Here is a 26,787-nt window from a genome sequence, read left to right as displayed (position 1 = left end):
TAAGGAAGGAAATCAAATTTTTATTCTAAGTAACATTCTACGAAATGCAACAACAGAGCCACAACATTACTCCAGAACGTAATTCACTTAATCAACAGCCAAATGAATATGGCACACGAAAATTCAGTATTGTGATAATGATATGGCTGACTGACAGTTCTTACCAATATGAATGTCATCCATAAAAACTGTTCACATATCTCTGGTGCAATTAACCCTCAAGCAGGCACACAGCACACTTTGTATACATTTAATGAACAGCTGTCTTCATGTTACCAAGGTAAGCATAAATGAACAAAACCACAGTTTAATTAAAAAATAATAAAATAAACTTCCATTATATCACTCTGATACTGCATACAATTCTTACCCCACAGTAATGACACACTTGAAGCATTAAACAGTGCAGTTGCATCAGATCACAGCCAATCACTTATTAGACTGCTAATTGCTTCATATACAACTGCCTCGTTGTAGGATTGTGCCACTAGGTCAGAATCTGCGACATTTTCTTTAATGGATTATACATTTTTTCTCACCAAGCATGCAGCTGATTTAATATTACTGCTGCTCACTTGGACATATGACAACACAACTTAGCACTCAGTTAGCTGAAGCAATAATGAAATGGTACAAGACAATGTTATTTGTGGCCGGCACACTTTATACAAAGGTGCATCTGTTCGATGGTTAATTTCACTGTTGTCCATTCTTCAGCATTATATGATGACAATATTGCACTTGGGAGTTATGAGTACAGTGAGACAACTTCTCAACCAAAGTATCAAACAGAAATACTTATATGTAGACAGTGGCTCAAATAGTGGCATGGTTTGTACTTTACTATATTATATTTTTGTTAAAAGGGTAATTAAATCAACACATACATGTTCATGTATGGTACTTCAAGTATTCTCCACACACCAGTTCTGTAAATATATCTCTCAACCTTCTTTGGAAACTTTCTCTGTGGTTACAAATAAAATAAAATATTGAAATGTGACTAACAGCTTTACTCAGGTACACACAAACTATATGATGCTTTGAGTTTCACATGTAGAAAAGGGTTCTGCAGTCTTTTAGTGAAAGAAACTATAACAAATTGCATTTATTTTTTGTAATATTTTATTTAAATCTAGATCCCAAAATAATCAAGTATCCTACTCAGATCACAATTTCAAAACATTACCCCTCTAAGAACTTTCTTGCACCGTCTGGAGGATAAGGAGGGACTGTACAGCCAATCTGCTTAATAATTTCCTGAGCAGCCCAACATCCCAAATGAATGCAGGTTTCCAGACTGCAGTTGTGGAAGATACCTGCAAGAACACCAGCCACAAAAGAATCTCCAGCACCTGTGGTGTCTTTCACTTGTGAGAGATCCATTTCTACAACTTTTACTTCTAAAACTGTATTTGTTTTCCCATAAACACAAATAACAGAATTTTTGCCCTGAGTAGCAATAATCAATTTCCCTTCCTTCAAGATCTGTGATACATCACAATGCTGCAGTTTACTCTCATCAAGAGAATTATTAAAATTTTCTCTAAGTTTCACAACAATATCTTTTAAGCTACTGTTTTTAATATTCAACTGCTTGGCAAGGGAATAAAACTCTGCACTATTTCCAAATATGATGTTAGCACCCTTAACAAGCTCAGTTACCTCATGTGTATGACTTTCACAAACATATGGAGCACTTAAATTGAAGATTAAAGGTATCTTGTTTACTTTGCATATCTCAATGAGTCTAACACACACCGGAAAACTGTGAGTCAAGAAGAAGCCTTCGATGTACAACACTTTTATACGCTCTAGTAATTTAGTTACATCCTTGCTATCCAGTAATGAACCGTCGTATTTGGTTGCTGCCCCAATATGAGCCACCAGTGATCTGTGCTCACCATTGATGAGAGCAATGCAAGTTCCAGTGGGATAACCAGGATTGTACGAATATCTGTAAATAAATAAATAAATAGATGTAAGAAAAATTAGGGTAAGCATTCTCAGAAACGAAGGCACTGACAAACACAAGCAACTGCCATCCTTAAATACAAGTACCAATGGCTATGTCAGTTCAAATTTTTTGCACAAATCCAGTAATTCTACAAAATTATGAATGGCCTATAAAACAAGCTTTTGTTTAGTGACCGTTAACATGTCTATGATATATCAAAAAGTTACTTCCACATTGAAAAATTAAATTAAAAGTGTCATGGTTTTTGATCAAATAAATAGCTCAGGGCACACAACAACCATAACTTACAGTGAAGTAGTAGTCACATAAGGAGCTAATAATTTTTTTTATTATGGTGAATTAGTAGCTACACAAGGAGCTAATAATCTTTTTTTACATCAGTGCAACAATATAACGAAGGAACCCAGAGACATAGTTAGTATTTCAAGCTTCATTTTGTCATCTTTGTTTTCATGCCATCATAGGCATTTCAACAAATGATAACTTCCTTAGACTTTCTGATAACTTCACAGATAAGAAATCACTTTGTGACACAATAAGTGCTTTTGTCACCTAAGGTTTAGTGTTTTTGTATCTGCTATGCAGTTCTGTCTGCTTTATAGTAAATCTCTGACATGCCTCTTGAGCCACGAATGGTCTTCAGTACTGAACATTCCACAGGACAAATGTATCTAGCAAATGGCAAACAATACTTCTGAAGTTATGGCACAGATACCCAATATTTGAAATGCTTGCTGATGGTTGTTCAGGTACAGATACCTCCCTATCAAACATGCAGAAATAAGTCATCAACGATTGTGTAATTGTCCTGTAGTTGCCAATTCCTATCACTATATTCACTCAGTCAAAATATTCAGACTGATTTCTAGTCATCACATTCAATATGTTTACTTCACAGATTGGTTATCTAACCAACTGCTCAAGATAATTGCTTTAAAACAAATTTAGCTCTATATAAAAATAAACCTTTTCTATATCTGTGGACCCTCAATTTATGGACGGAAAATGAAAATCTTCTACATCTAAGTATGTACTCCACAGGCCACCACAAGGTGCTTGGTGGAGTGTACATTGCACCACTACTAGTCATTTCCTTTCCTGTTCCATTTGCAAATACAGTGAGGGAAAACTGACTGCCTATATGTCTCCATATGTAACCCAATTTCTTGTGTCTTATCTTCATGGTCCTTATATGAAATGTATGTTGGTGGCAGCAGAATTTTTCTGCACTCCACTTCAAATGCTGGTTCTCTAAATTTTTTCAAAAGTGTTCCTCGAAAACAATGCCGCCTTGCCTATAGGGATTCCTGAAGCATCTCTGCAATACTTGCACATTGTTCTAACCCAGCAGTAACAAATCTAGCAGCCCACCTCTGAATTGCTTCAAGGTCTTTCCTTTGCTCTGATCTGGTGTGGATCCCAAACACTTGAACAATACTCAAAAATAGGTTGCACTAGTGTCCTATACGGACTCCTTTATAGATGAACCACACTTTCCCAAAATTCTCCCAGTAAACTGAAATCACCCATTTGTCTTTCTTACCACAATCATCACATGCTCATTCACATTTCACATTGCTTTGTAACATTACATCCAGATACTTACAATGACATTTCGGTGTCAAGCAGGAAACAGATTTTCTTTTTCAGCTGCTGCTTGTTATTAGATTCGCTGCCTTTGTTTTCCCTACAGGTGGTCTCTTAGCCACCACATAAACCCCCCCCCCCCACAGAGTCATATGCGCTCTCAGATGTACTTACTTTGGGTGACAGAGGTGCCGATACCTGTGTGCTGCTATGTGGAGGTGGACTAGTTTGTAGTGACTTGACAATATTTGTTTGCAACATTTCAATACTTAGAAAATAAACATAATACAAAACCCCAGAAAAGAAAAAGTGAAAAATTAATTACAACTGTTAACACATAAAAATGTTAAAATAAAAATGGATCCTATCACCAACTGCGCCAAAAGAGGGAAACCTGAGAGGACTTCTTGAGCCTTAGCCTTTTTGGCCTATATCTAAATGTAATGTAAGCATTTTGTTAACATGTAAGTTTCTAGGTTTTCGTATAAATAGAGCGAGGTGCTTGACATAGAATGCCATTATACTGAAATTACACTTCTTGACATTACTTAATTTGAATTCTATATGTGCTAGTCTGAGGGATAGGACTCGGAACGACGCTATCACGCTGTGGCCCTCTTAGCAGCAATTTTCTATCCTATTTCGACAACTAACAACTATTTTACATGTTATCACATCATCATCATTTCACTTATTGTATATATTATTGTTACATTTACAGTTTATAGTTTTATGTTGTAACTGTCTCTTTATTTTATCACAATTTTCACATTTAAATTCACTGATTTTCATATTTCTACTTAATTTGATTACTAGTTGTCACATGTAAATTCATCACATTGTCTCATTCCTCCTACATTGTACCATATATTATGCATGAGACTGTTATACTATCCATATCCGAACATGTGCCGTTATCAATGGTGTTATCATCTGCATCTTCAGTGCTACTGTTATGGATTGAATATCCATGTTCTCTGTGTCTATGCCTGCTAGGTCTCTGACATATTCTTCTTGTACTGTCTACAGATTTTGTCTGCTGTGTTACCTAGTTCAATCCAGTCTCTAAAAGACTTGTAAATGTTATCGTGTCTCAGGTCCAGATGTTCTGCCTGTGTACACAGCATGAAAAGCAGTATTGTATGTTCCGAGGTCCCAATATCCCCACGTGAACATACATCACTCTCCCTCAGATTCACGTAGTGTAAATACGTAGAGTAGGGCCCATGACTGGTCAGAAAATGTCATTCCTCGACTCTAGTCTCTATATTTCATTTTAAGTCTCTCTCTAATATCCGTGAAAAAGTCATAGACCCTACGGCCCTTGTCACTCATGTCCCAGTCTCTCTCTGCCAGGTATCAATATGCCAAGCTTTTAGACGTAGTTTACTGTTTATGTCTCCCCCTATTACAGCCCTTAATGCCAAGCTTCTAAGTGTAGTTTACTGTTTATGTCTCCCACTATTATAGTCCTTACTCTATCTCTGTTACCCCTCTTTAACCAACATGCTACACCACGGTACCTGATAGTGACATCAATTGAAAAGAGACCAAGGACCACATAGAGGGCAACCACAGACGTGGTTCCAAAGACACCCGACAATCGTAACAACACCCTTCTCTGCCTGTGCTGAACAGTGGCTTAGTTGCTTTGTTTATTGGAAGGCTCAGTTTGTGCACCCACATACTGGCCGTGAAGCATATGATGGACTCAAAAATTGCACAGCAATACACTCTCATATATCTTAACGGTCACTGGAAGTCTATTGTACTGATTCTTGTCAGTTTCTTTAATGGTTTTTCTGTCTTGTCAGAAGTGATCTGTGTATGTTCTTTGAAAGATAACTTTTCACTGATCATGCCACCCAGATTCCTTGTGACCCTTTTCCTAGACATATTATTTACTCTTAATTTGATGGAAGGTGGTGGTGGTGGTTAGTGTTTAACGTCCCATCGACAACGAGGTCATTAGAGACGGAGCGCAAGCTCGGGTTAGGGAAGGATTGGGAAGGAAATCGGCCGTGCCCTTTCAAAGGAACCATCCCGGCATTTGCCTGAAGCAATTTAGGGAAATCACAGAAAACCTAAATCAGGATGGCCGGAGATGGGATTGAACCGTCGTCCTCCCGAATGCGAGTCCAGTGTTTTGATGGAAGGGTCCTTACTAAGGCTTCCCTTTAGTACTACACAAGAAGAAAGATGGCACCAATAGGTCAGTGTAATAGTGCAGCTCTTTCAAAAAAGCAAAAATTTAGCAGCGCAGTGTGCAAGGAATGCAAAAAAGTGTTGTAAAAGGAATTCTGTGTGTAAAGTGTCACTTCTGGCTACATGAAAAGTGTGCAAAAGTAAACCTAAAATTTCTTGTGGTGCTGCCAGGATTGTTTACGGACCTATTTAAGTGAAGAAAAGGTTGACCTCCAAAGTGAAGTGACTGCAAAAGAAACTGTTATTCAATTGCTGCAGAAAGATATTGAATCCCTCAAGGATGACTGATTAACGTTACAAAATGAAAGCAATGAACTTATGTGCCAAAAAGACTGTGACTGCGGGGACTACATTGCCAGAAACGATGAAAATCTGTGGATGCGGAGTGATACAAGCTGTGTTTCAAACAACGGTAATGATGCATCCTTGGAAGCAATAAAACGACAATCAGAAGTACTGACACCTAGAAATGAACATGCGGATCTTATTCATGACGAAAACTGCGACTCAACCATGTCCCAAAAAATGATCGATGCAAACAAGGAAGAACGCCATGTGCCCTGAAAATGAATTTCTCAGAACTGACGACTCCATGTTGAAAAATATCGTAGTGCCAACCTGCGAAGTTGAAGTCCGTCCAGGAATTAGGTCCCATCAGCTCAGTAACTATTTTAAAAGCATTACAAATTCAAGAGAAAACATCAAAAAAGAAGCGAACAAAAATTACAAAGCCGTTTTCATCCATGTTGGGACAAATTCCCTCTGAGGATACAGCAAAGAGGAAATTATTAACGAATCAAAAAATATAATCCTATTAGCCAGAATAATTTACCCCGCTTCCAGGATAGTGGTCAGTGGAATCATAAACAAGAGGTCGGCAAGTGACAGTTATATTCATTGAATCAATTGAAGAATAAATGAGTGTTGTGACAGGCTAGATGCTATATTTATAAACTCAAAAAACTTTTTGGGCAAGGAATGTCTAGCCAAGGATGGACTGCATCTAAACAGACTAGGATCAATGACCTTCAGCAAAATGTTTATGGATGTTTGTAAAATCATTAAAACTAACAGAAACTAATATTTACTGGAGGGTATGTGAGAGAAAAATGCCTGTTAGCTGAAAAGAAAACTGCTAAAGAGTGTCTACGAAAATGTATGCTTAATACCATTAAAATAAACAAAAATTCTTATTTGATGCACTGGAATATAAATGGCTTAAATTCTAAATCTTCCAGCAGCCTAAGCTACAAACTCGATGAGTTACAAATTCTTCTCTCAGAATGTAAAAACATAAAAATTATTTGTTTAAATGAGCACAGGCTTAGCTCTAATACAATTAGTATTTTAAATAAAATTAAAAATTTCAATGTTGCAAGCATCTATTGCAGAGAGAAAAAGCCTCACAGAGGTTGCTGCATACTGCTTGACTCTTCTAGAAGCTATGAAGTGAAAACAGATTTTAATCGTTTACGTGAAGACTGCATATTCGAAAGTTGTTGCGTAGAGCTTAAGGACCTTAATATGTTAGTCATTTCAATTTACAGAATTCCTGAAAGGACTTTAGTCACACCTTTCCTCTCTAAATTCCAGTACTTGCTACATAAACTAAAGAAACAAAAGAAGAAAAAAACTGTAATAGAAGCAGATTTTAATATAAACACTGCAAATGACAATAAAGAATCGACAAAATTTCTTGATTCAATTAAAAAGTCTGGTTTAAAACTAAATTTTTGGAGTTCACCAGAGAAAATATTCACTCAGCAACATGCACAGACAACACTGTAACAAATTAATACTTTGATAATGTACATAAATTCTGTCTCGACTTAGGGCTTTCTGATCACTCAGCCTTGTTTGTCTCACTGCCAAAAACTAATCAACATAATATAAGAAAAACTTATATCAAAAGAAGTCTCAATAAAACAAACACTGAAATATTCTACGAGAAACCAAGTAAAGTTAAGTGGTGTTTCGGGGACAGTGAATCAACAAATGAAAACTTTAGTACAGTCTTAAATAGTTTTCTTGAAGTATTTAATGAAGCTTTCCCACCAAGATCATATTGCAACAAAGCACCAAATAAGATAAGATGGATCACATCAGGAACAAAAATATCCAGTGAGAGGAAAAGGAAGCTACACAATCAGCTGAAGTACAACAAAGATCCTGATTTTGTAAAATATATTAGAAACTATAAAACTATTTTTAAAATAGTTGTGAAAGCTTCAAAACAAATGGCAAATAACAAATTCATTCTAGGGCAGGAAAATAAAACAAGGACAATATGGTATGTAGTTAAGTCTGAATTATGTGTCCAAAATCACAAATAAGACATTTCAAAAGTCAAACTTACAGAAAAATTGGTTATAAATCCAGCTCAAATATCTGAGTGCTTGAATGAGTACTTCATAAATGTAGCAAAATTTGATTTAGACATAGCAAATTATGATCAGAAAGTCAGTAGTTTTGGGTTAAAAGGCAATACCAGTGAATGCCTTAAAAAATTCAACACCATCTCAGCAAAATTGTTGAAAATGTCATATTCTCCTTAAAAGACAAAAACTTTGCTGGCTGGGATAGGATATCCACCAAAATAATTAAAAAAGATTACAACATAATAGCTCATCCTCTCTCTCTCTCTCATAATAAACAAATCCTTTGAAGAAGGTTAGTTCCTTGATTTCTTGAAACATGCAAAAGTAAAAGCATTGTTTAAAAATGGTTCAAAAGATGATATGGGAAACTACCGCCCCATCTCTATACTCCCTGTCATACCAAAAATATTTGAAAAAATTGCTGTTTTACAGATACAAAGCTTCATCACACAGAATGATATCATTTCACACAACCAGTTTGGCTTCCAACACAGCAGAAACACAGTAGATGCGATAAATGAGTTTATTGAAAAAATTACTTCATCACTAGATAGGAAAGATAAGGTCGCAGGAATAATCTGTGATCTTACAAAAGCATTTGACTCTGTAAACCATGCCCTGATGTTTTTAAAACTCAACAGGTACGGAATAAGGGGCATTGTTTTGAATCATATCTCTTGGAGAGGAAACAAAGGGTAGTAATAACATCAAATGGAGCAGATTACTTCTCAGTGTGGAAAACTGTCACACAAGGTGTTCCTCAAGGCTCAATCCTTGGACCCATTTTATTCCTGTTCTATGTAAATGACTTGCTTTCAATATAAATACTCATTTAACTTTGTTTGCAATTGATACTTCTGCCCTAATTGAAAATGAAAATTCTGACAGCATACCACAGAGTGTCATGAACACATTACGTAATCTGGATATATGGTTCAGTCTAAATGGTTTAAGGCTAAACATTTCAAAAACGCACAAAAATTGAATAAACCTGTATCACTCACAACAATCAAAAAATGCAAGAACTTGACTCAGTCAGGTTCCTGGGAAGAAACTTAGACAGAACTTTGAGTTGGAATTCTCAGACAGAATATCTAGCAATTAAATTAAACAGCCTTGCATTTGCAATGGAAATTTTAGCCTATGCCACTGATATGGCCACAAGGAAAATAGCATATTATAGCTACTTTGAATCTATTATTCAATATGGCATAATTTTTTGGGAAACGTTACCCGAATTTTGAAGTTGCAAAAAGGAATCATTCGTAAAATGTACTCTGCACAGCCAAGGGCATCATGTCAACCATTATTTAAAGAGCTAAAAAATCAACTGTCCCCTTTTTATATGTCTTTGAGGCAGTTCTTTTCCTACGCAGCAGAGCTGATCTATTTTTAAAAAATCATTCTAAACACTCATATGACACAAGATGTAAAGAAAACTTTATGCTCACCTCTCATCACTTAAAAATGCGTGGTCAGACTCTTCAGTATATAGCCATAAAAATTCACAACACAATAAAAGGGTGTGACAATGAATATGAAGGTAAATATTTTAAAAAGCAAATTATATGATATTCTAATTGAATGATGCTACTACTCTGTGGAAGATTTCATGAAGGACGAAGTGATACTTTGAGCTGGATCCCTAAAATGGAATGAAAATGTATGATAGTTATAGCAGATGAAAAACTGTAAGTTTGACAAACTTCAAGTAAGTAAATTCTCCACAAAGTATTATTGTAAATTTTAAATAAGCAAATTGTAACCTTGGCATTATGAGATGAATAAAATACATTTCACATTTCAACATTTTGTGTAGAGAAATTGTCACTTTGTGTTTCGTACACCAGCTGGTCATGTCACGCAATATGCTACTTGCTCTCATTCCTATTTGTGCTCTTGAATTTGCTGACATAATGACTATAACATGTCACTGGCATAGGCCACAATGTCATCAGCACACTCATGGTTCTCAACTAAATTTAACAAGGGCTCGATTGATAGGTCCCAAGAGGTGGGGCCACAGATTGATCACTGTGGGCATCCTTTTATCCCAAAGTTCTCTGAGATGTGCAAACATCTCAGGCCACCACAGATTATTGTATATGCCTGCAAAGTCAATCATAATTGCAACCACACATTTTTGTTCCATTTGGTTGCCTGTGCCAAGGGCGTGATTGATTGCATTGTCGACTGAATTGTGCTTGCAGAATCAATATTGATGGGGATTCAATCCAACAAACTCTCTACGAGACTGGAGTCTATCACACAGTAGTTGTTCTTGCACTTTGGCTAGACTATTCGAAAGCCAGATAGGACTATAGGATTTTGGGTCCTTTGGATCTTTGTCTACGGACTTCGTTATTATTACTGCACTAGCCATTTTCCATGCTATGGGAATTATGCGAGGCTGTAATGCCTCATTTAAGGTCTTAATTAGAACAGTTGTTATTAGTGGTGCAATCTGCTGAAGAACTTCAGCATGGATGCCCTTGACCTTCCCTTTCTTGAGTCTCGCAATTTCTGTAGCCACCTCCTCGTATGCACATGGACCAACTACCATTTCAGTTACATATTCTTGTTCCAGTCCAGTGTGTATCTCTACACAAGTGTTACCATCATCATTGGGAAGGAGTTTCTGCAGCAAAAATTCTGCTCTACCCCTCCAACCTTGTGACAGCATCTGTCATCTTCGTCTCAGGGTAGCCAGAACCAGAGGACCTTTTCTGTCAAGATTTCATAGGGGGCTGCCCACATATTATCTTGTAACTGATGCTGCACATAATTTTTTTAGTCTCCAGTATAGCAGTCCTATACCGCATCAGTTGTTGTGAGAAGCTCGTGGTGGTGAACTGTTACAGAAATGGGGCAGTTAGCATAGAACAGCAAATTGATACTGTGGAGTGTTTCATAAAAACAGGCTCCATCAAGGAATGTAAAGGAATGTTTCAAGCGAAGTATCCTGGTAGGTAGCTTCCCAAGACTAGCACTATTCAAGATCTATACAAGATATGGAGGGTTGTAGGTTCTGTTCAGAATGTGCAGAGGAATAGGTGACTGACTGTGAGGATCCCTGAAACTACAGGCAGGATTCGCATGGACATTACGAGAAGTCCCTGCAAATCGATAAGCAGGTTATCGCAGCAGGTTCGTGTGTATTAAATAATATGAAACTGAAAGCCTATCTCGTGAGTGTGGTGCAAGAGTTGAAATTTGTGGATAAAGGGGGTGGGGGTTGGGGGGAGGTGGGGTTTAGGAGCATTCATTATTTATCTCGCTGTAAACATCAATTGCCAATGGTTACTTGGACTCATTTTTCCGGCTGTGTAAAGTCCAAGAACTGCAGATACTGGTTGCAGGACAACCAATGTAGTCTGCACAAAGAACCTCTCCACTTAGAGAAGAGAGGCCTATAGCCCCAAACTTAACATTGTGCAATATTTAAGTGGTACACTTAAAAGTGATGTGTACGCTGCCAGTCCTCACACAACAGATGACCTTAAATGGAACATTAACAGAGAAATTAATGACATAATGCCTGCAGAATCACAGTGTGTTGCTGGTAACATCATCATATGAAGTCAGCGATGTCTGGATGACCTTGGCCAGCAGTTCCAGCACCTCTTGTAAGAAGGTAACTAAATGTTCTGTAACATTACAATTATCTACTCATTTTTAGTTTCATTACATTACATTCATACTTGTTTCATATATCACAATTACGACATTTCGTAATGATGTGGAACATGTCAGTTTAACGTAAGTTTTCTTTATACAATGTAATTAACTTTTTTTTTTACAGTTACTACTTCATATGTAAAAATTCATCTGTTGAATATGGCAAATGACCAAAGATTTTTGTGGCAGCATAATACATCCCTTTCGGTGCCAAAGTCAGATTTAACACAGAATAGTGGAGATCATCCTTTCTTCTAGAATTGCGGCTATGCACTCCGCTACTGTTTTTGAATTGGAATGGGTTATTAATAACAAATTTCATAAGTGTACACATAAAAGACCGTTATAGTTGGCAAGCTTTTGTTGCCAGTGGCTCCTTCTTCAGGCAGAAGGGTCGAGGGGGAAGGAAGAAGGGTGAAGGAAAAGGACTGAAGAGGTCTAGGAAATGGGGTAGATTTTGGGAAAGACATCCCAAACCGCGGGTCAGGGGAGACTTACCGTGCGGGATGTGTCTTTCCTTCTCATCCAACACGGTAAGTCTACCCTGATTTAATAATATTTATTTGACGACAGGTGAGATTTGAAAGTTCCCTATTACACCATCAAATTTCTTTGACATAAATATTTGATATATCAACTTTGACAAAGAAATAAGTTAGTGTAATACCAGCCTAACAGGAGAAGTTTTCATTTGATTAAATTTATCTTTTTCCATAAAAACATCATCTATCAATGTGCTGCTTTACTGTACCACCCAAGCAGAAAAATCAGTAACTGATGTCAAATTGAAAGAACCAAGTAATACTTCAAGGTCAAGCTATCTACTGGACTCTTTCAGCAAACCTACACTTAAATCCCCACAAACAATAATTTTCTTCCCTCTGTCTGACAGATAGCACAGCAAAAAATCCAAGTTTTTCAATAATAGCTGAAAATCTCCCAATGGGGAGCTATACATGGCTACAATTACAAAAGTACCGGGGACTGATGACCACAGATGTTAAGTCCCATAGTGCTCAGAGCCATTTGAACAAAAGTACCATTATTTACTTTATGCTCACATGCACATGCTTCTATGTTGTTGTTGTTGTGGTCTTCAGTCCTGAGACTGGTTTGATGCAGCTCTCCATGCTACTCTATCCTGTGCAAGCTTTTTCATCTCCCAGTACCTACTGCAACCTACATCCTTCTGAATCTGCTTAGTGTATTCATCTCTTGGTCTCCATCTACGATTTTTACCCTCCACGCTGCCCTCCAATACTAAACTGGTGATCCCTTGATGCCTCAGAACATGTCCTACCAACCGATCCCTTCTTCTGGTCAAGTTGTGCCACAAACTTCTCTTCTCCCCAATCCTATTCAATACTTCCTCATTAGTTATGTGATCTACCCATCTAATCTTCAGCATTCTTCTGTAGCACCACATTTCGAAAGCTTCTATTCTCTTCTTGTCCAAACTATTTATCGTTCATGTTTCACTTCCATACATGGCTACACTCCATACGAATACTTTCAGAAATGACTTCCTGACACTTAAATCAATACTGGATGTTAACAAATTTCTCTTCTTCAGAAACGCTTTCCTTGCCATTGCCAGCCTACATTTTATATCCTCTCTACTTTGACCATCATCAGTTATTTTGCTCCCCAAATAGCAAAATTCCTTTACTACTTAAAGTGCCTCATTTCCTAATCTAATTCCCTCAGCATCACCCGACTTAATTAGACTACATTCCATTATCCTTGTTTTGCTTTTGTTGATGTTCATCTTATATCCTCCTTTCAAGACACTGTCCATTCCATTCAAATGCTCTTCCAAGTCCTTTGCTGTCTCTGACAGAATTACAATGTCATCGGCGAACCGCAAAGTTTTTATTTCTTCTCCATGAATTTTAATACCTACTCCGAATTTTTCTTTTGCTTCCTTTACTGCTTGCTCAATATACAGATTGAACAACATCGGGGAGAGGCTACAACCCTGTCTTACTCCCTTCCCAACCACTGCTTCCCTTTCATGTCCCTCGACTCTTATAACTGCCATCTGGTTTCTGTACAAATTGTAAATAGCCTTTCGCTCCCTGTATTTTACCCCTGCCACCTTTAGAATTTGAAAGAGAGTATTCCAGTCAACATTGTCAAAAGCTTTCTCTAAGTCTACAAATGCTAGAAACGTAAGTTTGCCTTTCCTTAATCTTTCTTCTAAGATAAGTCGTAAGGTCAGTATTGCCTCACGTGTTCCAGTGTTTCTACGGAATCCAAACTGATCTTCCCCGAGGTTGGCTTCTACTAGTTTTTCCATTCGTCTGTAAAGAATTCGTGTTAGTATTTTGCAGCTGTGACTTATTAAGCTGATAGTTCGGTAATTTTCACATCTGTCAACACCTGCTTTCTTTGGGATTGGAATTATTATATTCTTCTTGAAGTCTGAGGGTATTTCGCCTGTTTCATACATTTTGCTCACCAGATGGTAGAGTTTTGTCAGGACTGGCTCTCCCACGGCCGTCAGTAGTTCCAATGGAATATTGTCTACTCCAGGGGCCTTGTTTCGACTCAGGTCTTTCAGTGCTCTGTCAAACTCTTCACGCAGTATCATATCTCCCATTTCATCTTCATCTACATCCTCTTCCATTTCCATAATATTGTCCTCAAGTACATCGCCCTTGTATAGACCCTCTATATACTCCTTCCACCTTTCTGCTTTCCCTTCTTTGCTTAGAACTGGGTTTCCATCTGAGCTCTTGATATTCATACAAGTCATTCTCTTATCTCCAAAGGTCTCTTTAATTTTCCTGTAGGCGGTATCTATCTTACCCCTAGTGAGATAGGCCTCTACATCCTTACATTTGTCCTCTAGCCATCCCTGCTTAGCCATTTTGCACTTCCTGTCGATCTCATTTTTGAGACGTTTGTATTCCTTTTTGCCTGTTTCACTTACTGCATTTTTATATTTTCTCCTTTCATCAATTAAATTCAATATTTCTTCTGTTACCCAAGGATTTCTAGTAGCCCTCGTCTTTTTACCTACTTGATCCTTTGCTGCCTTCACTACTTCATCCCTCAAAGCTACCCATTCTTCTTCTACTGTATTTATTTCCCCCATTCCTGCCAATTGCTTCTATATGTTGCCCTAAACAAGTTTTGGCATCTCCTCCTCTCTCCATTGTGTCTCTACTTACATATGCTGACAGCTTATATCCACTTACATTTACCTTTTCCATATCTGTGACTACATGGTGTTAAGACAGGCATAGTAGATTTATTCCACCCTGTTTCTAAATCTTCTAAACAAACAAGAAGCTCATCTACTTTGCTTTTTAATCCCCTAATATTCTGATGCAATATACTAACATTATTCTTCACTGTGCTTTTATCACAATCTAGTGACATACTAACATTATTTTTCACTGTATATTTATGAGAAGCTTGTGATATTTTAACATCTCTATTACCTGTTTGCCTGAGCTTCTCATTAAGCTTAATTTCATTCAATGTTGAATCATTCGACACTGATCTTAGCCTAAAAGAGAGGTACTCCCACAAGTTTCAGTGCCCCTCCATTAAGGATTTTGCTATCATCTCAGCCAAACTATCCTTCCCTTTCCTACTGAGATGCAGGCCATGTCTTGTGAAGTCCCACCTACCAATACCCTTAACAGGAACCAAACCTATGCCTGACATAGCAGCTGATCTAGCTCCATATTGACCCTCCTGACAGAGCTTTTCAATTGGGGCATTAATACCACATAAAAGCAGGAACCAAGCCAGCATTTTTATGGTTTGTTGCAAATGTTATTTTTAACAGGTCACACTCAATATTGTAGCCCTGTTCAATATCAATACTGTTTCCCACAACATGATCTTGCTTTGTAAAACCCTTGCACAATAATCCTACATCCTCTATAACTTGGCTAAGACATGCACTGGGCTGGAAAAAACTTGTGACCTGGTACCCGTCATCTACTTCATTGTTACTTGAACTCGAGTGTGAAGTGTGCTGGTTTTATATGGGACACCCTGCATGATAATTGCTAGAAATACAAGTGAGGAATAAATGAATTCCCACAGTTCAAACCAAACAGCTAGTCAAAAAACAAAGATGATGTGACTTACCAAATGAAAGTGCTGGCAGGTCAACAGACACACAAACGAACACAAACATACACACAAAATTCAAGCTTTCGCAACAAACTGTTGCCTCATCAGGAAAGAGGGAAGGAGAGGGAAAGACGAAAGGATGTGGGTTTTAAGGGAGAGGGTAAGGAGTCATTCCAATCCCGGGAGCGGAAAGACTTACCTTAGGGGGAAAAAAGGACAGGTATACACTTGCACACACACACACATATCCATCCACACATATACAGACACAAGCAGACATATTTAAAGACAAAGAGTTTGGGCAGAGATGTCAGTCGAGGCAGAAGTGCAGAGGCAAAGATGTTGTTGAATGACAGGTGAGGGTATGAGTGGCGGCAACTTGAAATTAGCGGAGATTGAGGCCTGGTGGATAACGGGAAGAGAGGTTATATTGAAGAGCAAGTTCCCATCTCCAGAGTTCGGATAGGTTGGTGTTAGTGGGAAGTATCCAGATAACCCGGACGGTGTAACACTGCGCCAAGATGTGCTGGCCGTGCACTAAGGCATGTTTAGCCACAGGGTGATCCTCATTACCAACAAACACTGTCTGCCTGTGTCCATTCATGCGAATGGACAGTTTGTTGCTGGTCATTCCCACATAGAATGCATCACAGTGTAGGCAGGTCAGTTGGTAGATCACGTGGGTCCTTCCACACGTGGCTCTGCCTTTGATCATGTACACCTTCCGGGTTACAGGACTGGAGTAGGTGGTGGTGGGAGGGTGCATGGGACAGGTTTTACACCGGGGGCGGTTACAAGGGTAGGAGCCAGAGGGTAGGAAAGGTGGTTTGGGGATTTCATAGGGATGAACTAACAGGTTACGAAGGTTAGGTGGACGGCGGAAAGACACTCTTGGTGAAGTGGGGAGGATTTCATGAAGGATGGATCTCATTTCAGGGCAGGATTTGAGGAAGTCGTATCCCTGCTGGAGAGCCACATTCAGAATCTGATCCAGTCCCGGAAAGTATCCAGTCACAAGTGGGGCACTTTTGTGGTTCTTCTGTGGGAGGTTCTGGGTTTGAGAGGATGAGGAAGTGGCTCTGGTTATTTGCTTCTGTACCAGGTTGGGAGGGTAGTTGCGGGATGCGAAAGCTGTTGTCAGGTTGTTGGTGTAATGCTTCAGGGATTCCGGACTGGAGCAGATTCGTTTGCCACGAAGACCTAGGCTGTAGGGAAGGGACCGTTTGATGTGGAATGGGTGGCAGCTGTCGTAATGGAGGTACTGTTGCTTGTTGGTGGGTTTGATGTGGACGGACGTGTGAAGCTGGCCATTGGACAGGTGGAGGTCAACAGCACTTCTTTTCATGGGACAGGTTTTACACCAGGGGCGGTGACATGGCAGCCGGGCGGTACCATTGGGCCTTCATGGCCTGTTCGGACGGGGTTTATTTTAGTTTTTATGGGGCAACAAAAGTATCTTATTGAAATGTTAAAACTGTTGCCAGATTAAATGATGTTGTTATTATGTTGGTAATCCGTATTTCATCCTTGTCACTGCTGTCTTATGATGTGTGGACTACCTTTGCTTTGTAGTTCCTTCTTTCTGTGTATATGATGTAATGCAGTTTCTGAGAAAAAAAAAAGGATTATAAACAATGTACCAGTTGTTTATATTTGCCATCATAAACACCAGTCTGCTAATATAGGTGGCCAGGCACCTGTAACAAATACATGGGGAACTATACAAACAGATACTGCAATTGTTGCTGTTGTGGTCTACAGTCCTGAGACTGGTTTGATGCAGCTCTCCATGCTACTCTATCCTGTGCAAGCTTTTTCATCTCCCAGTACCTACTGCAGCCTACATCCTTCTGAATCTGCTTAGTGTATTCATCTCTTGGTCTCCCTCTAAGATTTTTACCCTCCACGCTGCCCTCCAATACTAAATTGGTGATCCCTTGATGCCTCAGAACATGTCCTACCAACCGATCCCTTCTTCTGGTCAAGTTGTGTCACAAACTTCTCTTCTCCCCAATCCTATTCAATACCTCCTCATTAGTTATGTGATCTACCCATCTAATCTTCAGCATTCTTCTGTAGCACCACATTTCGAAAGCTTCTATTCTCTTCTTGTCCAAACTATTTATCGTCCATGTTTCACTTCCATACATGGCTACACTCCATACGAATACTTTCAGAAATGACTTCCTGACACTTAAATCAATACTGGATGTTAACAAATTTCTCTTCTTCAGAAACGCTTTCCTTACCATTGCCAGTCTACATTTTATATCCTCTCTACTTCGACCATCATCAGTTATTTTGCTCCCCAAATAGCAAAACTCCTTTACTACTTTAAGTGTCTCATTTCCTCATCTAATTCCCTCAGCATCACCCGACTTAATTCGACTACATTCCATTATCCTTGTTTTGCTTTTGTTGATGTTCATCTTATATCCTCCCTTCAAGACACTGTCCATTCCATTCAACTGCTCTTCCAAGTCCTTTGCTGTCTCTGACAGAATTACAATGTCATCGGCGAACCTCAAAGTTTTTATTTCTTCTCCATGAATTTTAATACCTACTCCGAATTTTCTTTTGTTTCCTTTACTGCTTGATCAATATACAGATTGAACAACATCGGGGAGAGGCTACAAGCCTGTCTTACTCCCTTCCCAACCACTGCTTCCCTTTCATGCCCTCGACTCTTATAACTGCCATCTGGTTTCTGTACAAATTGTAAATCGCCTTTCGCTCCCTGTATTTTACCCCTGCCACCTTTAGAATTTGAAAGACAGTACTCACCAGTCAACATTGTCAAAAGCTTTCTCTAAGTCTACAAATGCTAGAAACGTAGGTTTGCCTTTCCTTAATCTTTCTTCTAAGATAAGTCGTAAGGTCAGTATTGCCTCACGTGTTCCAGTGTTTCTATGGAATCCAAACTGATCTTCCCAGAGTTTGGCTTCTACTAATTTTTCCATTCGTCTGTAAAGAATTCTTGTTAGTATTTTGCAGCTGTGACTTATTAAACTGATAGTTCGGTAATTTTCACATCTGTCAACACCTGCTTTCTTTGGGATTGGAATTATTATATTCTTCTTGAAGTCTGAGGGTATTTCACCTGTCTCATACATCTTGCCCACCAGATGGTAGAGTTTTGTCAGGACTGGCTCTCCCAAGGCCGTCAGTAGTTCTAATGGAATGTTGTCTACTCCCAGGGCCTTGTTTCGGCTCAAGTCTTTCAGTGCTCTGTCAAACTCTTCACACAGTATCGTATCTCCCATTTCATCTTCATCTACATCCTCTTCCATTTCCATAATATTGTCCTCAAGTACATCGCCCTTGTATAGACCCTCTATATACTCCTTCCACCTTTCTGCTTTCCCTTCTTTGCTTAGAACTGGGTTTCCATCTGAGCTCTTAATATTCATACAAGTCGTTCTCTTATCTCCAAAGGTCTCTTTAATTTTCCTGTAGGCAGTATCTATCTTACCCCTAGTGAGATAGGCCTCTACATCCTTACATTTGTCCTCTAGCCATCCCTGCTTAGCCATTTTGCACTTCTTGTCGATCTCATTTTTGAGACGTTTGTATTCCTTTTTGCCTGCTTCATTTACTGCATTTTTATATTTTCTCCTTTCATCAATTAAATTCAATATTTCTTCTGTTACCCAAGGATTTCTACTAGCCCTCGTCTTTTTACCTACTTGATCCTCTGCTGCCTTCGCTACTTCATCCCTCAAAGCTACCCATTCTTCTTCTACTGTATATCTTTCCCCCATTCCTGTCAATTGTTCCCTTATGCTCTCCCTGAAACTCTGTACAACCTCTGGTTCTTTCAGTTTATCCAGGTCCCATCTCCTTAAATTCCCACCTTTTTGCAGTTTCTTCAGTTTTAATCTACAGGTCATAACCAATAGATTGTGGTCAGAGTCCACATCTGCCCCTGGAAATGTCTTACAATTTAAAAACTGGTTCCTAAATCTCTGTCTTACCATTATATAATCTATCTGATACCTTTTAGTATCTCCAGGGTTCTTCCATGTATACAACCTTCTTTCATGATTCTTAAACCAAGTGTTAGTTAGGATTGTGTTGTGCTCTGTGCAAAATTCTACCAGGCGGCTTCCTCTTTCATTTCTTAGCCCCAATCCATATTCACCTACTATGTTTGCTTCTCTCCCTTTTCCTACACTCGAATTCCAGTCACTCATGACTATTAAATTTTCGTCTCCCTTCACTATCTGAATAATTTCTTTTATTTCATCATACATTTCTTCAATTTCTTCGTCATCTGCAGAGACAGTTGGCATATAAACTTGTACTACTGTAGTAGGTGTGGGCTTCGTATCTATCTTGGCCACAATAATGCGTTCACTATGCTGTTTGTAGTAGCTTACCCGCATTCCTATTTTCCTATTCATTATTAAACCTACTCCTGCATTACCCCTATTTGATTTTGTGTTTATAACCCTGTAGTCACCTGACCAGAAGTCTTGTTCCTCCTGCCACTGAACTTCACTAATTCCCACTATATCTAACTTCAACCTATCCATTTCCCTTTTTAAATTTTCTAACCTACCTGCCCGATTAAGGGATCTGACATTCCACGCTCCGATCCGTAGAACGCCAGTTTTCTTTCTCCTGATAACGACATCCTCTTGAGTAGTCCCCGCCCGGAGATCCGAATGGGGGACTATTTTACCTCCGGAATATTTTACCCAAGAGGACGCCATCATCATTTAATCATACAGTAAAGCTGCATGCCCTCAGGAAAAATTACGGCCGTAGTTTCCCCTTGCTTTCAGCCGTTCACAGTACCAGCACAGCAAGGCCGTTTTGGTTATTGTTACAAGGCCAGATCAGTCAATCATCCAGACTGTTGCCCTTGCAACTACTGAAAAGGCTGCTGCCCCTCTTCAGGAACCACACGTTTGTCTGGCCTCTCAACAGATACCCCTCCGTTGTGGTTGCACCTACGGTACGGCTATCTGTATCGCTGAGGCACGCAAGCCTCCCCACCAACAGCAAGGTCCATGGTTCATGGGGGGGTGGGGGGTGGGGGGGATACTGCAATATGCGTATATTTATTATTAAAATCATTCTGTTATACAATAAAATGTTCGAAATGATGGTAAGAAAATGGCCAGTTTTAGGCAAGTTTGGTCAAGAAATACAGAGGAACTATGGCTCAAGTTTAAAAGAATAGTTGACCATGCACTGGATAGACATGTATGCAGTCGGACAGTTCATAATGGGAGAGATCGTCCATAGTGTTAAGTCATTGTTAAGAAACTTCTGGCGAAACAGAGACTACGGCATAATAGGTACAAAACAAAACATAGGGCTATAGATAGAGAGATGCTGAATGAAATGTGTTTGGCAGTCAAGAGAGCAATGCAAGACACCTTCAGTAACTACTATAGCAGAATGCTATAAAATCATCTTTCACAAAACCCAGAGGAATTGTGGTCTTATGCAAAGGGTGTTAGTGGCACCACAGCTAGCATCCATTCACTCATGGACGAGACTAGAACTAAAACTGAGAGCAGCAAAGTAAAAGCAGATATGCTCAACTCTGTTTTTAAATGTTCTGTAAAGAAAAACCAGGGTGTATTGTCCAAACTTAATTCTCATACCATCAACAAGATGACTGAAATTAATATTAGTGTCAGTGACATTGAGGAACAGCTGAAATAGTTAAAACCAAACAAGGTCCCAGGGCCTGATGAAATCCCTATCAGATTCTATACCCAATTCCTAGCTGAGTTAGCCCCTTTGTTAACTACAATTTAACAAAAAACTGTACCTGGTAGTTGGAAGAAAACACAGTTGACACCTGTCTACAAGAAGGGTAGCAGACAAGAAGGGTAGCAGAAGTCATCCACAAAACTACCATCCCATATATTTGATATCCATTTGTTGTAGAATCTTAGAACATACTCCGAGCTCAATCATAATGAAGTATCTAAACTGAATGACCTCCTCCATGCCAACCAGCACTGATTTAGAAAAAACAATTAGGCCCTATGTGAAACCATGTATCATGGAAGTCAGGCAGATGCAGTATTTCTGACCTTTTGAAAAGCATCTGACTCACTGCCACACATACACTTATTACTAAATGTACACTCATATGGGGTATCAGACAAAATATATGACTGGATTGAGGATTTCTTGGTAGGAAGGACGCACCATATTATCATGGATGGAGAGTCATCGACAGATGTAGAAGTAAGTTTGGGTGTACCCCATTGGAGAGTGTTGGGTCCCTTGCTGTTCATGTTGTATATTAATGATCCTGCAGACAATATTAATACTAACCCGAGACACTTTGCTAATAATGCAGTTATCTACAATGAAACATAGTGCGAATGAAGCTGTACAAATGTTCAAAACTGTAAAATTGTGCAAACCACAAAACAACCACAAATAAGAATGATATGAATATAATAGTTGTGAGTCACAGTTGGGATCTGTAAACTCATACAAATACTTGGATGTAACACTTAGTAGGGACACGAAGTGGAATGATGACACAGGATCAGTTTTGACTAAAGCAGGTAGCAGACTTCAGTTTTAGGTAGAATACTAGGGAAATGCAATCAGCCTGCAAAGGAGATTGCTTGCAAATTACTTGTGTGATCCATCCTAGAATATCGCTCAAGTGTGTGGGTCTCATACCAAATAGGACTGTTAGGGGATACGGAGCATTCTCAGAGAAGGGCAGCACGGAAATGGTTTGTCTGACCCATGGGAGAGTGTCACTATCATGTCGAGTGAACTGAACTGGCAGACTCTTGAAGATAGACGAAGACTATCCCAATAAAGCCTGCTTAACGAAGTTTAAAGAACTGGCTTTAAATGATGACTCTAGGAATATACTATAACCCCTTCCATAGCGATCATGAAGATAAGATTAGATTAATTACAGCACATACAGGAGCATTTAAAAATTATTTTTCCACACTACTTACATGAATGGAACGAAAAAAAAGCTCTAATAATCAGTCCAGTAGTATGTACCCTCTGCCACACGCTTCACAGTGAGCATTGATGTAGATTTTTATGAGGGTATATAAAATTATTTGGAAATACGGAAGCGTCCGATCCCACCCATCTGCTTTGACCCATGACGTCACAAATATGGCGGAAACAAAAACACACACACACACACACACACACACACACACACACACACACTTTCCACAAGAAGCCTAATGACATTAACGGGACAAGCGCGGGAAATGGGGTGTTTTGGGTGGCTGGCAAACTAAATATAAACAAATTTAGACGCCTTGCGTAGCTACAACGTGTAAGTGAAGACAGCCATGCATGAATACCCACCCACCTCCCCAGGGGTCGTAACCCCTTTAACCCATAGAAGATAAAGATGCTTCAGTAGCTGATTAGTGTTTTTTGTCTTAAAAAAAAAAAAAAAAATCTCACGGGATAGAACGAACAGATCAGAAAGATAAATATAATAAACTAAAACAGAAATTCGAGGAAACAGATAATTAAAATAAGTAATAAGTGTTTTTAAATTAAAAAAAGAAATCTCACGAGATAGAACGAACAGATCAGAAAAGTAAATAAAATAAGATAAAACGGAACTGGAGACAGCCACACTCAAACCAAACTCCGCGCCGTCATGACGTCACACACAACACCCTTACGTCACGGGTCAAAGCCGACGCGTTGGATCGGACGCTCCTGTCGACCCAATTATTTTCATGCTGAAAAATTTATACTCGTTGTAGTTACTTTCGGTGGTGCAGAACAAATCTTGTGTCACACGTCACATGAGCACTAATTTCACAGTACATGTGACTGCATTATCTCCATTATTCGCCGTATGAAGCTGATTTGAGGAGATCGTCGTGTTTTTCGAATACGCCTATGAAATATCTGTGACAGTATGAAACTACTAATAGAAAGGTGGAGTAAGTGGTTACATAATATAAACGTAAAAGAAATACGCCAGCCTCTCAGTTGAACAGCAACATTGGTATTTTTCCAAAAAATTTGCTCGCCACTTTAAATACCTGGTACTGACGCCAGCATCTTTTACTAGGCGTTCAAGAAGCGCACCTCGGTCATCGGTCCCGATACCACCGAAGTAGACCGACTTAAATGGCTCTCTAACGAGCCACTGAAATACCCGTAATGAGTTTTGCGCTGCTCCACCCGCACTGTACTGCGGCGAATATCTGTAAAATTTGTAAATTTCAACAAGCAAACATTTAATTAGAGTACATACTGTACGGCCTTAAAGGCTATCCAACTACACGAAAGCATTGCAATGAAATGTTCGATGTACCCACATATAATGAACAATACAAACATTAACTTTATTGTTCTGTTCACTTGCACTACACAAATGTAAAGTCAGGTCAATATGAGCAGACATAATGAAATCCTGGAGAAAAAAAACTTCTACTCAAACATATTTTTCGTACAGTAGTAAACGGTCGACATTGTTGTTAAATTACAGTATGTTGTTAATGATTACAGCGATAACAGTAATAAGAACAATACACAGAGCTTCACTAACGAAAATTTATTATTTTAATATTGATGCACCGTATATTCCACCAAAAAGTCATTCTCAACAACTATCAGTCCATGTCATTTTCTTTCCTTCTCATTCATTGCAGCTTGGACACAAGTACGTGACGTACGTTTTTCATACGTGTTTATTACACTTTCCACACAACATGTTAGTTTTATTGTCATTGCTTGAAGGACAGAACTAACAGCGAGCACGTTTAGTGGAGTTTCTTGTTGTTACTGATTACCCACACCTACCAATCCTTCAGGGTCTTGGATGCTTCTCACCATTCTCGAACAATTTTCTGTTCTTGGAAAATGCTTCCTTGATGCAATGTGCTCTGCAACCAGTTACTTTCCAAGTTCCTCCAAAAATTTCTCCTTCTAGTCAATTTTCTTGCAATCCAGTAAGGGTCAATCGAAGTCCGTAAGACATTCATTACAAGCAGCAACGTCAAGAATACTGTAGAAAACTATCATGGGCCACCTATTGGTTTTTCGTTTGCATGTATATGTACCTGTTCGCTGATCGAGTGCCTCTACAGCCCTTTTGGTTGGATTATAATCTAAAATCAATTTTGGCTTCTTATCAGCCCTGTCACTTATTCCCAACCAGGGTGGGGCGTGCTCATTAGCACAACATTCATATTTCTCTTGGGAATGTAATTGACCACCGTAGTATCATTTGTGACGTAAAATGAGAAACTATGAACCTCCTGGTTGGTCATATTTTGTGTAACCTCTGGCTCCTAGCATTGTCAGTTTCTTTTCCAGAAGCAGCTTTCTCAAATTATATGATGTAAAAAAGTTGTCACATTCTGACCCCACAAGTCGGAGGCAACATCAGAAACTACTCTCATTCCATGACTTTCTTCTGATGCCGCTCCACTCTCCTTTTCTGTACATGTGAAGACTTGCTGTCACTCAGAATGTATATCTTGATTCCATATTTTGCCGGTTTGCTTGGGATGTACTCCTTGAATGGACAGCGGCCTTTAAATTCTACCACCTGAGCGTCAACTACCACATTTTCCTCTGGATTATACAGTTTACGAAGGACTTATAACCTCTTCTCCCAGATACTGCGAGTTTATTAGTACGTCGTCTTTCCTCTCTTGTGGATTTTCTATCAAACCTCAAGGAGTGAGATATATTACAGAATGTTTCTAGGGACATGGTTGCTCGAAATATGTTCCACCGAGTATCCTTATCCCACAAACTTATTGTAGATTCCCCATGTGAGCGATATACAGCCGCAAGGAATGAGTCATACGTATGCATGAAAAAGAGACCCATCAATGTTTGTCTATTGTTTACCGTAAACTCGTTACCCCTCAATATTTGACATCCCTTGTATTTCATTCTGAAGTGCTGTAGAAAATAATATTTCAAATGAACTTAAATCACTTATTCTGCTGCTTGCATACTTGGAGTACTCCCGATGACGATCGAATGAGACGGGCGGCCGTGTTCTCCCAACCCTGCGTCAGTCAATGATATAATCAACATGATGTCAACAATTCAGACTGATCACAAAACGATAGATAACACAAACTGAGCAGAAACAATGGTTAATTCCAACAGTTGACAAGTCCATTGTTGTAAACGCAGCGCTGATGTTGACTTCTTGAATGTTGAGCGTTAAGTATGAACAAGGAAAGTCATTACTACTATAAAACATGAGACAACCAGAAAGTATTTGACTTTAGAATAATCATATTAATGTCGGCTTACACTGACCATATGACTTAAAATATTTTAAAACTTTCTTAACCACATACTGCCCTTGCATTTTCAGACAAAGGTCGCCAAGTTTCATAGTTCTTCAGATATTTAAATAACACGAAACGAAATTTATAACCATTTTGGGTCATCTAGACCCGGACAGCTCAGCAGGGTTAATATTAGATCTAGAGAGTGTTTACTCTTAGTCATTATTGATCATTCTGCCAAACGAACTGAAAGTCATTGTCTCATAATAACAGTTTTACATTCACGAAAAAAAAAATTGTTTGGCTTACCTTACTCGAATATCATCTACTATGCCTAATTCTTCTTCGGTAATTTCCGCCTGTCCGTCGAACTGCAGACCGTATTTATTCAAAATTTCACTGTCATTAATAATTACACACAAATCCAACAACGGATTTCCAAACGCAGCAACAAATGGATCAACTGATTTGCTTCCTTGCGCATACATTGTCTTACGTTCACTGATTACTGATGCACATACATGACAAAATTTTCGATGTTTTACCTAAACATTTTCCACTAGCAGACGACTCCTGACTCCATAATTTTATCTGAGATACTCCCAAACAATTGACAAACAGTTGA

General features: G+C 38.9%; 1 protein-coding gene across 2 annotated transcripts; it reads right to left on the bottom strand.

Moving 5' to 3' along the window:
* On the bottom strand, positions 1–26,781 carry LOC126485109 (adenosine kinase-like). Of its 2 annotated transcripts, XM_050108738.1 has the most exons (3): positions 26,472–26,778; positions 23,946–24,110; positions 1–1,957 (listed from the first exon to the last, which is right to left on the bottom strand). In XM_050108738.1, exons 1-3 carry the CDS (start codon positions 26,648–26,650, stop codon positions 1,186–1,188), a joined length of 1,116 nt encoding a protein of 371 aa, XP_049964695.1. In that variant the 5' UTR covers positions 26,651–26,778; the 3' UTR covers positions 1–1,185. The 2 variants fall into 2 exon arrangements, with proteins under 2 accessions (XP_049964695.1, XP_049964696.1); XM_050108739.1 differs by lacking the exon at positions 23,946–24,110 and having other exon boundaries at positions 26,472–26,781.
* Positions 26,782–26,787: the final 6 nt, after the last annotated feature.

Source organism: Schistocerca serialis, chromosome 6, assembly GCF_023864345.2.
Source record: "Schistocerca serialis cubense isolate TAMUIC-IGC-003099 chromosome 6, iqSchSeri2.2, whole genome shotgun sequence".
Taxonomy (NCBI): domain Eukaryota; kingdom Metazoa; phylum Arthropoda; class Insecta; order Orthoptera; family Acrididae; genus Schistocerca; species Schistocerca serialis.
The sequence above is the reverse complement of the archived record's forward strand: the minus strand, read 5'-3'. Positions and strand labels throughout refer to the sequence as shown.